Genomic DNA, 13,526 nt, shown 5'->3' with positions numbered 1-13,526 from the left:
TACATTACTGTGTCTGACATACTGATGATCTGCCTACATTGTTTATGGAGCCGTGGGTTACTCAGCTACAAGAAGTGTTAAGGCTCACAGTGGCTTTTACAGTCCTAGATAAGAGGTGGCCTGACCTGAGATGTATGCTGAGTGTGCTAAACAAAAATAATGTAGCCTACTTCAGGAATGGCTCATATATCCGAGCTCACATCATACATAGACATTCACCCAGAGTTAAAAAAAAGTCAATTAACAGCCAACGACTGCTGCACAAAATTGCAAACACACAGGATTCATCATCTGTGTCACTTCCAAGACTGGTGTTATGGTTTAACGTTTGGTGACTACATGTCAAACGTATCTGTGGTTGTCTCAGTAACTACCCATTGAAAACTTAGAGAGCCCCTTTGTTGAGTTTGTCATGCAATGCATTATCTGCTAAGCATATTTCAGACATAATAGAAAATGTTCAGTGTTAAAACTGTGTTGTAACTAGGACAACCGTTGACACATTCAGCAGAAAAGTCACCAGTTAACACAGTCAGTTATTATACCACAACACCTGCTATTCTGCAGCATCAACAGTGTAAGCTTTAGATTTATATTTTTTTTCACCAAAGTTTCTAATTAATAATTTTTTTTACACCCACACATTTTATCTGCATTAATTCGTTCAAGCACATAAATGTGGGGTTTTACTTTATGTATTTACATTATTGTTAATAGCTGATAAAAATGCTACAAAAAGGAAAACAATGTATTATCTTGAAAGCATTTGATTATCTTTTAAATGTCAAATAATTATTTTAAGCTCCTTAGTGAGCCACAGACTGGAGAAAATTGATTCTGAAGTGAATCATAACCCTCAGAAGTGGAATCGAATCGAATCCTGAGATACTGAAAGATTCAAAGCACAACACTTCTGTTTCTGCTCATAAGAAACAAAATAGTCATTAAGATCCGTTAAGCAGCTGATCTGCTTAATTGTTTTCCTTTTTTAGTTCAAGCTTAGCTTTACGTAGCAGTTCTTCTCTCGCTTAGGCCAAATTTTCTGTTCTTCCTCTCTCAGTGTGCCAAATCTTTAGCTGTTTCTCATCCCCTTTACAAAAAATTGGTACATGTATAAAGTAGAGATGCATGATAATTATCGGTACTGATAAATTCTCAGCCAGTATTGCATTTGTTTTACATATTTTTAGTTTCCCAATAATGAAACTCAAAGATCTACTGATAATTAGCCCTATCTCCCAATAGTACGGAATCCTTTAAAAAAATCCTGGATCCAGACGATGAGCCAGATCACTCCCAGAATCTAATCAGTTCTTCCTCATGCCATTTCTAACATTTCCTGAAAATTTCATCAAAATCCCTCCATAACTTTTAGAGTTATGTTGCTAACAAACAAACTAACAAACCCTGCCGATCACATAACCTCCCTGGCGGAGGTAATAAAGGCGTTTGTTTTCTTTCACATGGGACTATACATTCCAGAACAGTAGGTGGCGCCTCTGTACCTGACCCGCCATTAAGCCCAGAAAAGAAGAAGAAGAAACCTGGCAAGCGCTGTCAGGCTACAGCATGTGTAATAATGATTTGACATACGTTAGCTGAATTCTTGTGTAGTTGGCTGAAATGTCAGATAACTGCTTGTCAAGATATTTAAATTTATTTCATGGGTAAAAGGAAAAAAAAAACTCTTCAAAGTAGGTCAGTTGTTTGTGTATGTACTTTGGTACACAAATGTACTAGATTCACACTATCACAGTTTTAAATTTAGAATTGTTTTCTTTATGTAAACATGAAAATTATAAATATCTTTGCTCACTACATATTAACCTCTTGTACCTTCAGATGTGCATAAATACATTAAATAAACCTCTTAATAAACACACTGGGAAAAAATCCATCATGAGTAAAAAATTAACAGTTATCGGTTCAAAATATACTTATTATCACTAGTGTCAGTATAGTTTTTCTAGCTTTGGAGGCGAAGGTTCTTTATTCCTTTATTCTATGGTAGTTGATTGGTTGATCAAATGTTCAATTATCGTTAAGCTGTACTTTTTAAAAAAAAATTACTCCATCATGTCTGTTTGACAGTTTCTGCCCAGCTACATGTCATCCTAAACTTTCAGATGAGTTTGCAGTAAACAGGCTAACAGATAACAGTCAGGATAGATGATGAAGAAGATATCCCTTCCTCTCTGACTTTGTGGAAATATTTATGTATTCATTGAATTAATTGAAAATAATTTTGACAGTGTGCATTTATCAACATGTCAGCGATACACATCAATGTAAATATGCTGGAGTTAGCAAAAAATGACATTTCTTTTGTTGTACCTCGTTAGATATTTAGAAAAATTGGAAGCAAAACAGTCTGTCAGACAGCACATGGGGAAGCTTACAAACAGTTTTACAAACAAAACAGACACGTGCTACAGTACAAAAACCAGAAACACAGTAAACCACAAACAGTAAACTGGTTAAAATAAAGGATAAACCAGAATCCCCTGGCCACAGGAACGGGCATCAGAAGAGGAGATAGATATCCTGAATGTAATGACTGGTTTGGTTTTAACATTTTTTGTGTTTTCTCTTAAAGTTGGAATTTGCAATGACCCATGCTTTAAAAACTGACATCATCATGTCTGATGATGCTGCCTTGGCTAACAGCACTGTTGTGTTGCCCTAATCTGTCTGTCTGAAGCTATAGGGAAAAAATTGTCCTTCTTGAGGAAGGGTTGAACATATCTACCTTATTTTTAATATCATGGAAAAGCTAAGAAAAAAAGCACCTTCAGTGTAGTTCTGTCCTATAACAGGATGTACATTAATATGTGCTGACATGCCTCTGAGCTGTACATTGTCTCTGCCATGCAGAGGTTCAACCTCTGCTTCCTTAAATGGAAACAAACGGCTCGACAATGAAACTTCCTGAAATGCGAGAGAAACTGTTTGATGTAGTTGAAGTATTGGCAAGTGTAAGCTCTATGACATGTTTCGTGTGTAGTGCTGCGGATGCTTTTGTGGATCAAGGGAACCACTTGGTTCCAGTTTAGCAGTTTGTGCTTGAGGTTGTCAGAAGGGTCTGGTAAAAGAGAGGGAAAAAGAGGTTTAGTGAATGGGAATTATGTGTTTCACTTTGATCAGAGGAACCGCAGAACGTACACACACTGCACTACATTCCTGCAGAGCACTTTAACTCATCCTCAGTGCATGATAACGTTTACATAATGATATGTAAAGTGCTTTGAGAAGGGGAAACTCTTTGGCAGGAGAATTCATTGCCACCCACTAGGAGGATTTCTGTTTCTCCTTTCTCCCCTGCCAGATCCCGGTTTCCCCTTTCCCTCTCCCTGTCCCATTGTTTTTTCATCAGTCAACCTCAGAAAACAAATGCTGTATGGCAGAATGTCTCTGAAAGCCACCACTTTGTGTTATGGTGGTAATTTTCAGTAGACAGCTGCTTTTTGCCATATTGCAGGATGCTTCAAATGAAAATGCGTACTTTGCTTTCAGTAGAGAGTGGAAATACACAGGAAACAAAACAGTGTTTGTCTTGACATGTTAAGTACTCTTTGCCACCCACATGGCAGAAATATTGACTTCATTCTTCTCCAAAATTTTATCAAATCAACACAGACAAATCCAGGAAAACTAAAACATGTTTTAATTAGTTTGCAAATGAACTTTTATCTTAAAAAAATACTTCTTTCATAATAGGGAAAGGTTGGAGAGGGCTGAAGTCCTGCACTGACTGTTACCTACAGTAGGATGGCTTTATTAGTATGCATATCACAGGTTTTTATCTAATTTCCTCAGACAGCCCTAAAACACCTTTCTCATGCATTCTATCCACAGCTGTCTTGTGTTTAGTAGTTATTACCAAATGCTAATACCCTTATTTGTTAAAGTTAATGGATGTAACAACACAATCAAATTATGATTGGTATTGATGAATATTTTTGTAAGATGGATTTAAATTGTCCATAATGTAACAATGTTAAACAGTGTTGTGAAGTACCATTACAAACCTATTAAAATGGATACCATGATGCTCATTACAGGGGAACAAACATGGTTTGGTTTCATTTACCTATGATGTGTTGTAAAATTATGGGTAAATTGAAGGTTTTCTTAACACCAGCATGCCAGCTGTATGCCAGCTTCTAGCTCAGTGTACAGCATCAGTGAGCTGGTAGCATGGCTAGACTTTCTTTGTTGCAAATGCACTACAAATTTGCACTCCCCTTTGGCCATGCATGTTTGTTGTTGGATGTTAAAAAATTTGTATTAATCTGACTGACAGGACAAGTCAGCAGCCTCACTAATGATCTAAAAACATCACCGTGATGATCTTTTCTCATTCTCTAAGTCCTGCCCAGTCCAAATGTTAAAAGCTATAATTTAATCGTTGACTGTTCTCTCAGGTAACAGTTTAATCAAGGAGCAGAAGTCTCTCTTGTACATCTGTACTCTTCATCTGCTAGGAATTTGACCTGCTAATGTAATCGTGCCTACAGTTGCCTCTCTTTTTTTTTTTCCCCTGCAGACAGCTGTCATCTGAGGATCTGGCACGAGTCCCTGCAAATTCAACCAGTAACATCTTGAACAGGTTACTGATCAGCTATGATCCTAGAATAAGGCCCAACTTCAAAGGCAAGTCTGTCTCCCTCTTCATCTGTCTCTGTCTATTTTTAATTTACATTTTTTGCTGCAGTGCTGTCATGCTAATTAAGGAAATGAGTAAACTATGAATATGTACCTCCTGATTTATTTCACATAGCTGGTATCTGCATAAATGAGGGTTGAGACATTAATGAAAATTAATGTCTTCATATGCTTGCATATGCAGGCTTTGCATTCTTTTTTCTTTTTTAAAGATTTATTTTCGGGCTTTTTGTGCCTTTATTAGATAGAGGAGGACAGTGGATAGAATCAGAAACAGGGTCAAGAGTGAGGGTGAGACATGCGGTAAAGGGCCTCAGGCTGGATTCGAACCTGGGCTGCCTGTGTATATGGGGAGCACCTTTAACCACTAGGCCACCTGCTCCCCAGGCTTTGCATACTTAAGATGGACTACATCACAGTTACAATAAGCAGATGTGCTCAGGTTGACTGTCTTTACTTCAAGACAGGTTGACATAGTAGGATTGATGCACAGGTACATGATGAAATCTGTGACTTAAGATGGTCTTAGGTCTAAACAATTGATTGGTGGGAAATTTGTCTTTTTTTTGTGAAGCTGTTATTAATAGTCTAAAACCAAGAGAAGATCTGATCGTAAGACTGAAATGTTGGCCAATACTGATTTCTGCTCTAGTGCCCTTTTAACATGGGATAGTATTACCTTGGGACCTCAGACACCTTGTAATAATTGCAAAGAAGGTCCATGTTTTTAATCTTGTGTGAATCAAGTAAAACCTCCATAATCATTTGCTTACCAGCTAGCAATTAATACTAATATTATTATTACTTTAATTCTTATTACTATTATTTCATTGGTTTGTGTGGCTTTTCAGCACCCTTTCCAGCTGAAAAAAACATGGAGTTTGTGTTGGACATTGTAGCCAAAGTTTTGCCACAGATACACTATTTATGGTGCTTTTTCTTTGACCTATGCCAATGTTTTTTCACAAATGACTTCAATTTGCTTAAAGTGCAAATCTACCAGTTTTCAACCAGCTGTGTATCAATAGGCCCTCAGGTTTAAATGTATAAGGATGTTATATACATATGAAATATGTATTCCTTCACATATTTCCTGTAAATAGCTATTAAATATTACAGTCTACCTGTAGGTTCAAAGCAGCAGCATTGCTGCAATACAGAACGCTTCTGATATGAATCATGTTTAACACTAATCCCTTATGTATGGTGCTAAGTACAATTTAATTAATGTTAAAATCTACATCATGTAGATGTTTTTTTTTCCCTGAAGTATCTTCATTCATCAAAGAAATAACTACTTCTATGATATACCTTTTAGTTGAAGTTTTACACTACTTACATATTTTCAACAGTTTTCATACAACATACATTTTGATTTCATCGATGGATTTTTCATAATGTGTGAGAAAGCTTTTCAAAGTGCCCTTGCTAGTTCAAACACAAAGCAATCCCAATATGCTATATGAGCAGCTCACAGGGCGAAACAGGAAGACGGCTATTTACACCTTCTCTTCATCATGACGTGAGATTAATGAATGAAACCAGTAAGTTGGTTTGCTGTCAAGCAAAGTAAGTAAATACACCATACTATGTGACATTTTTAATGAACAGAGTCCTCACTTCAGTCAAGAATTAAACAGGGAAGATAGGCGGAGCTGAGCATCGCTGATCTCTACTCAGCATACTGTGTTATTGTCTTGATTGAGAGCCCTCTGGTGGGAGACTTTACACATTGTGCATTTGATATCTGTATGCACCAAGTTTAAATGAGATATTATTGCCATTTCTCTCACCTTCTTGCTTGATTTAACAGAGGAATCCTCTCTTGAGTTCTGTCTTTCATGGATGTGCTTCTGATGTTTATGCTCCTTTATCTTTATCACAGCTGCAGAATCACCTCAGACTAAAGCATTTCATCAGCTTGGATCATTTTAAAACTAGAATTAAAGTTCATATCACCAGAGTATGCGTATGGCTGACTGCTTAATGCAGAAAATTTTCCATGCTGGTAAGTTTTCCTGATCACAGCCGCTGTGATGTGTGTAATACTGCATTGAACTGCAAATGTACTCAGGTGAGACACTACTTATGTTTTCAATGCCAACAACGAGCACTGCACAACTTTTATGTCCCCTTCTTTATAGTTGACAGAAATGAACTATCTTTGCAATTTATACCTGACAGTATTTTTATTCTTTACTGTCTACTGACTATCAATCTTTACTGTGTTTAAGTGTCACACTGTAAAGAGTTTGCCAACCTCTGCGTACGCCGGACTGATGGTCTAACCAGTCTCTAGGTACACCCTCAGTTAGTTTCCATCCTCTGGCACTTGGCAGTAGAAGCTGTAACTTGGGGCTCAATGTTTGATGTGTTTCGAACAGAATCGACTCCCTCATCAACAGCCTGTAACTGGTCTAGCAGCCAAACATCTGCTCTTGATTTCAGGGCGGGCTGAGCTCTCCGTCCATTAACATCCATGTCATAATCTCCTACATTACATCCTAAACTGTGCCTTGTGCATTACTCTGCCCAGACCTATAAAATGCTGAGCAGCTTTTATAGCCAATATAGAGAGTTTAAGCTAACACCAGAAGTGTTTCTTGAATATTTTCATGCTTGGTGTCACTAATGCATGGAATATGTGATCCATATGCTACCTCCATATTATGCACATTTATTTTGTGAAATGCTTGATTGAGTTTATCCCGTGAAACTCCTGAGCCCCCAGTAAACACCTCAAAGGGAATTATTTATTCAAAGCAGGTTGAGCTGACTGCATTCATCAAGGGTTTTAAAAGTTTAGGTTAAAGACTGAGTGCAGAGAGATTTTGGTTTATATGTTTACAGCATTAGCTTTCTGGAGGAGATGAGAGTGGGTTTTAGAACTTGGCAATGACTTCACAAATCCTGGTCAGCTACACATTCAATTTAAACACTGGGTACAGTATGTAGAAATTAAGACTTAAAGGGCTTTAGAAGGCAGAATCAATAATAATTAAGTGAGCGAGGCATCACTTCATTTTCATTGCTAATAGCTAAACACAGATGCATTACTACAGCATTTCTCTCCTGTTTTTGAATGCAGGAATCCCTGTGGAAGACAGAGTCAACATTTTTATCAACAGTTTTGGCTCCATCCAAGAAACTACCATGGTAAGAATTAACTTCCTTTTCCACTTTGGCTTGACAGTATTGGTAATCAATAATTCTCCCAATCAGAGGCAGAGGATCAGATCTGAAAACTGCTTTGTCACACAGGTTTTAGGAAGAAAGCGAGAGCACGCTTTGTAGACGGTATCAGACCATTTAGCAGAGAATCATTATGTAGACTGGGTTTTTCATGCCTCATTTATCTGATGGCTTACTTGCTGATAAAGAAGTGCAGCTTGAATCCAAGAGAACTGATTAAACTCAAGGACAGTGCAAGGTCGACTCCTGATCATAAGGAAACAATACAGAGAATATTTCTGAAGGTTTCTAATAAGTAGGCTTAGCAGTGTATTTTAATTCAAATCAGAGGGGTGGAGACAACAATACATTATGTGTTTCTCTCTGTAAATATTCTTAATCGTTTGACAAGACAATAAAAGCAAATTCAGAGTGACAGAATCCAGGGTTTGATTTGATTCAGCCTCATTGACAACTCTATGCAGCATTCTTTTATAGGAGAGGATTTTTTTCTAATACAGCACACCTACATTCTCTCAGAAAAAAACAAACAAACAGGACAACAGCAAAAGAAAACAACAGGTAGATACTGTTTTTGGAACATTATACATGCTCTCTTAGAAATTCACATGGATCATGAAGGAACACAAAGCTTAATTAAACTAATCGTATAATCTTGACATTTTGATATTTTATATTATATATAATTATCTGAAAACTTCTAGAATGTTTTAAAAACTAAGATTTGGTCTAAAAACAGGCACTACAATTTTTGATTTGACAGACTAAATAATGAATTTGTCATTAGTAATTACTGAACAAACAATTGATATAAAGGGAAGATGTATTTTTTGTTAAAGCTGTCAAATTACTGATAAATGCATGTGCTTTGAGTGATTTCATATCAGGGCAATGAGAGGTGATGAAGAGGAAACAGAAAAATGCCACACTCCTCTAAACTTAAATAAAAATAAGCTGCTGCTGATAGATTTTTATGAAAAAATGTTGCAAAAAAACTGTTTTTGTGAAAAAGCTACTAGTTTTAAAGCTTAGACTGTATAACATAGACATAGTCGTAGTGACATCACCTATTTGTTTCTCAAGAGCCCAACAGTGGTGGTCGTCATAATTGAAATGCTGTCTTAACCTACATGTCGGTGCATTACTAACCATACTGCAGGCACTATGGGACCATCAAGAGGGAGCAGAGCCAGAAGGCAAAGCTTTTGATTCACCAGTCGATCTACCTTTCAACCCTCACCTATGGTCCTGAGCTTTTGGTCGTGACCATAAAGAACGAGGCTGCACTTACAAGAAATGAGTTTTCTATGAAGGGTGTTTGGGCTCTGAGGGGTAGATCCACCAAGATTTTTTGTACTGCTCCACTGAGTGTGGTGTGAGATTTTCTCAATTTTGCAACTAATCCTCTAAAGAATTTGTACTGATAAAAAAAAGCACACATGTGGGCCCATTAGATTTACTATGTGTGACTTGGAGACTGGTGAAAAAGGAAAAACGCTCCGATGTCACTGCAATTGTCACAATATTACATAAAGCACATTATTAGATCATTGGGCCAGGGCACTTCCTGGATGCCTCCCTTTTGAGGTCTCCCAGGAACATGTAACTGGTAGGAGACCATTGCTAAACCCAGAGCTCACTGGAAGAAGTAGATATCCCTTCTAGCCTTGGATTCTTCAGAAACCCCAGGAGAGTTTGGGAAATGCTGCTGGGAGACTCACTGAGCCTGCTGTGACTTCAACCCTGGATGAGTGAAGTAAAATTGATTGATTGATTGATGCCTTTGCCTAAGTTTTAGTCAATGTAGACACAAGTAAAAGTTAGTGTTGAAGTCCTTAAGTCTCCTGGAAAACATCTACAACAAACTTCTTCATCAGTCAGATCAGCAATGTCCCAAAATATGCAACATTTTGAAAACATCTTAGCTTAAATGTAATCAATAATGAGTTACAGTAAAAGAACCCCTAGTTTTTACGTACATCTCCAAACCAGGCTGCAAGTTTGTTTATTTCTCCTGTCAAAATGAACATTTTTACATGGGCTTTTTGAGTCCGCCTCAAACTCCACCTTAGTGCCCTCCAGCTTTCTTATCAGCTATTTTTCTATGTAGGAAGTCACCTTGTATTCATGGAACATTCTGCTAAACATTACTCTTCACAGGGATAGATAGAGTACCAGGTATAAGACCTTTGCTCTTACAGTTCTGTTGAAGACAGTCTGAAGAGTGTCTTTGTCCAAAGCGGTGATCAATAATCTTCATTTCATGAGCAGTGATGTTCGGTACAATTAAGCTTTGGATCCTATATCCTGGCACTAAACCTGCATGAAAATGGACTCTGTAAATATTTCTTTTGGCAGCAGATCAGTACAGTGAGTGTGCTTGTAAAATCTTTCAGGGGAGAGTTTTACTCCAAGACTAATTACTGAACACTTAGGGTTATACAAGCTGAAAGGGGAAAATTTACAACTCAAGAGAATAGAAAGCAGGTGAACATACAGTGTTAGAGAAGAAAAACAAAATGAAAAATAAAATTACAGGAAAGAAATCAAGGAGAGGGAAGAAAGTATGAGCTAGATGAGGAAAGAAAGAAAAAGAAAGGTGGAAAAGAAATGTATAAAAGTTGGTGGAGCAGTATGCAGATTGAGAAATATGGTGGCAGAAAGTAAAAAAGAATAGTAAGGAGAAACAGAAGACAAATTATAGAAATGATAGACAAAGAGAAAATAAGTATGGTAGAACTTGTTAGTAGGAGACCAAAGCCAAGGAAGGAAAAACACAGGCAGGCGTGAGAAAAAAGTATAGTTGGAGGAAGTAGAATAAGGAAAGAAAGTGATAAAATCAGAGATAAATGGAAAATAGCCTGAAAAAAAGGCAAGGAATATTTAAACAAAAGAAAACCCAGGATAAAGAAAGAGGAGGAGGAATTTAAAGCAAAACGAACTTAATAAAAGGAAAGAGATAAGCTTGAGAAAAAAGACACGAGACATAAAAAGAGAGATAATGGACTCCCCTATGGCAGCCTTTGTCTTCCCTTTTCTACCTGCACCACCAACAAAAGAAAGCAAGTGAATTGAAGTGAAGAAGCATCTAAATGAACCTGCAAGGAGAAAGAAGAGACAGCTGGTCACCTCTGTCTTTCAATTTATCACTCTGTGGGGTTTCTGATCCCAGGAAACCCTCTATCTTCATTTACACATCCCCCGGCCAAACACCACCCTACCTCTACTGTAGTTAACGCCTCAATTTCCACTTCATGATTGTTGTCATCAGGAGAGGAGCTCAAATTTGATGCTATGAGGTAAAATAAATTGCAACCATGTATTTTAACTACTCCTCAGCTTGAGTTTTCCTTGGTGATTACAGCCAGCACTTGCTTTAAATCTCTCCTGAATTGAATGCAGTACACGCAGCTTGATAGCAGCTGGAGGGAAGATAAATTTTCCTTGTCTGGTTTTTAGAAAGGCGAAGGTGTGGGAATTGGCCTGTGTCTCTGTTGAACGGAGGAGAGCCGGCAGCAGGTATTCATCCTGTCGCTTCAGGACTAGTTGAACACATTGTAGTCTGAGATTAGGTTTTGTAGACATGACAGCTCACTTTCCAGAAAAAGATATCAACATTTTAAACACTTCCTCCCCCTTTCTGGAAAGGCTGCTTGGAGGAAAATAAAGCACATCTTTAAAAAAAAAAAAAAAAAAACTGAAGACCTTTGTGTATAACGTGGATTTTTGCCTAATTCTAATGTTACAAGGGCTCTAAGCATCATCAAATACCACTTAAATTATGTGTATTAGTTGTTTTTTTCCTGTAGTTTTGCCATGAAAGTGATGTTTTTTTTTTTTTTTTTTTGTCTTGGATGTAAACAGTGTTTTGTTCATGTTATAATCTGTACAGCTTAATATAATTTAGTGGAGAACACAAAGCTAAAACCTTAGTAAAAATTCAAAATTCTGAAATTTATTGGTTATATGCACTCAAATTTCTAAAAGAGATCAGAACTATGGTTTATGCTTTGGGGAATTGTGTACTTGTATCGTTCAAAAAGTATCTTTTAATGTTCATACTGGGGGAAAGCTTTCGTTTTAAGTTAAAGGCGCAATGTCTGACATGCATATCCCATCAAATCATCCATTATCTATTCCACTTGTCCTGTTTGTGGTCATTTGTTGGTAGGAGTTGACCCTAGCTCTCCTTGGGCAAGAGGCGGGGTATAACTTGGAGTGGCCATTATAGGACTGACAGAAAGAGACAAACAACAAGTCACACCTATGGGCAATTTAGTCACCAATCAAACTATTAGACATGTGTTTGTTGTACTGTTTTACCTATTATTATAGTGTAACCTTCTTTTGTATGCTTTTAGGTAGGGGTGGGTGATACATCAAGTATCCTCAATGTATTGTATTGTAGTTTTTGCCATGTGAGATGTCTAAAATCACCTGGAGTCTCATCTGTTTATGGTAGAATTATATAGTCTTATTGCTGATGGTATGAAAGATCTTCTATATCTTTCTGTTCTGCAGCGAAGACAGAGGAGCCATCCGCCACTATTGTTTTTTTAGTCACTTAGGGTGATATGAAGTGGATGATCCATGTTCCCCAGAATGTCCTCCACCTTCTTCCTTGTGCATCTCTCCACCTTGTCCTTTAATGAGTTCAACTTGATTCCAACCACAGAGCCCGCTTTTTTCACCAGTTTGTTCAGATCCTTGCATCCTTGTGTTTTTCACTGCCTCCCCAGCAGACTGTAGCATAACACAGGATACTTGCCACCACAGACTGATAAAACATCTGCAGCATCTTACTGCCGATGTCTATTGATCGGAGTCTTCTCAGGCAAAAGAGGCGGCTCTGCCCCTTTTTGTAGATGAAGTCCTCGTTTTTAGACCAGTCCAACTTATTATCCAGGTGTACACCTAAATATTTATACGCTGTCACCACCTCGATGTCCACGCCACAAGTTTTCACTGGTTGAAGAGGGGGTTTGGATCTGCAGAAATCTATGATCATTTCCTTTGTCTTTGAGGTGTTGGGCAGGAGGCAGTTTTTTTGACTCCAGTCACTGAAGGCATTATCAGATCCCTGTATTCGGCTTCATGTCCATTTCTGATACATGCCACGATAGCAGCGTCATCCGAGTATTTCTGGATGTGGCACGACTCAGTGCTGTATTTGAAGTCTGATGTATACAGTGTGAACAGGAATGGAGCCAGGACTGTTCCTTGTGGAGCCTCTGTACTGCCCATTAATGTCCTAGAAACATAGTTCCCCAGCCTGACAAACACAGGAAGGATCCACTCCCATCTCCGTGGGCTTGTCTTTGAGTATGGTGGGTTGGATGAAGTTGAATGCATTTGAAAAATCAAAGAACATGATTCACACATAAACGCCAGGTTCCTCCAGATGAGACAGGGCACAGTGGAGCATGTAGAGGATGGCATCATCCAATGTGTTCTTTGTTCTTTCTTCTAAATCTGTCTCTACAATAAAGACAGTACTGCACATTCACTGTTTTGTGTTTTTGTTGTCATGATCACACCTTCATATCATATGCGGGAGTGATTACTCCTCCTAGTTATTGACATCGTGTGGCTGTGCAATTCCACGGCACATATAAATACAAAAATATAATGTTAAAATGAAAATATCCACTGAGAAAATACATTTTTCC

General features: G+C 37.8%; 1 protein-coding gene across 1 annotated transcript in view; it reads left to right on the top strand.

Moving 5' to 3' along the window:
- glrbb (glycine receptor, beta b) overlaps window positions 1-13,526 on the top strand; it is a 76,879-nt gene that overhangs the window by 7,180 nt on the left and 56,173 nt on the right. The window contains exons 3-4 of the mRNA XM_041797736.1: window positions 4,547-4,653; window positions 7,754-7,821. Of these exons, the coding sequence (XP_041653670.1) occupies window positions 4,547-4,653; window positions 7,754-7,821 (175 nt within the window). The remainder of the gene's footprint in view (window positions 1-4,546; window positions 4,654-7,753; window positions 7,822-13,526) is intronic.

This window comes from Cheilinus undulatus, linkage group 10, assembly GCF_018320785.1.
Source record: "Cheilinus undulatus linkage group 10, ASM1832078v1, whole genome shotgun sequence".
In the NCBI taxonomy this organism is placed as follows: domain Eukaryota; kingdom Metazoa; phylum Chordata; class Actinopteri; order Labriformes; family Labridae; genus Cheilinus; species Cheilinus undulatus.
This window is presented reverse-complemented; position numbering and strand designations above follow the sequence as displayed.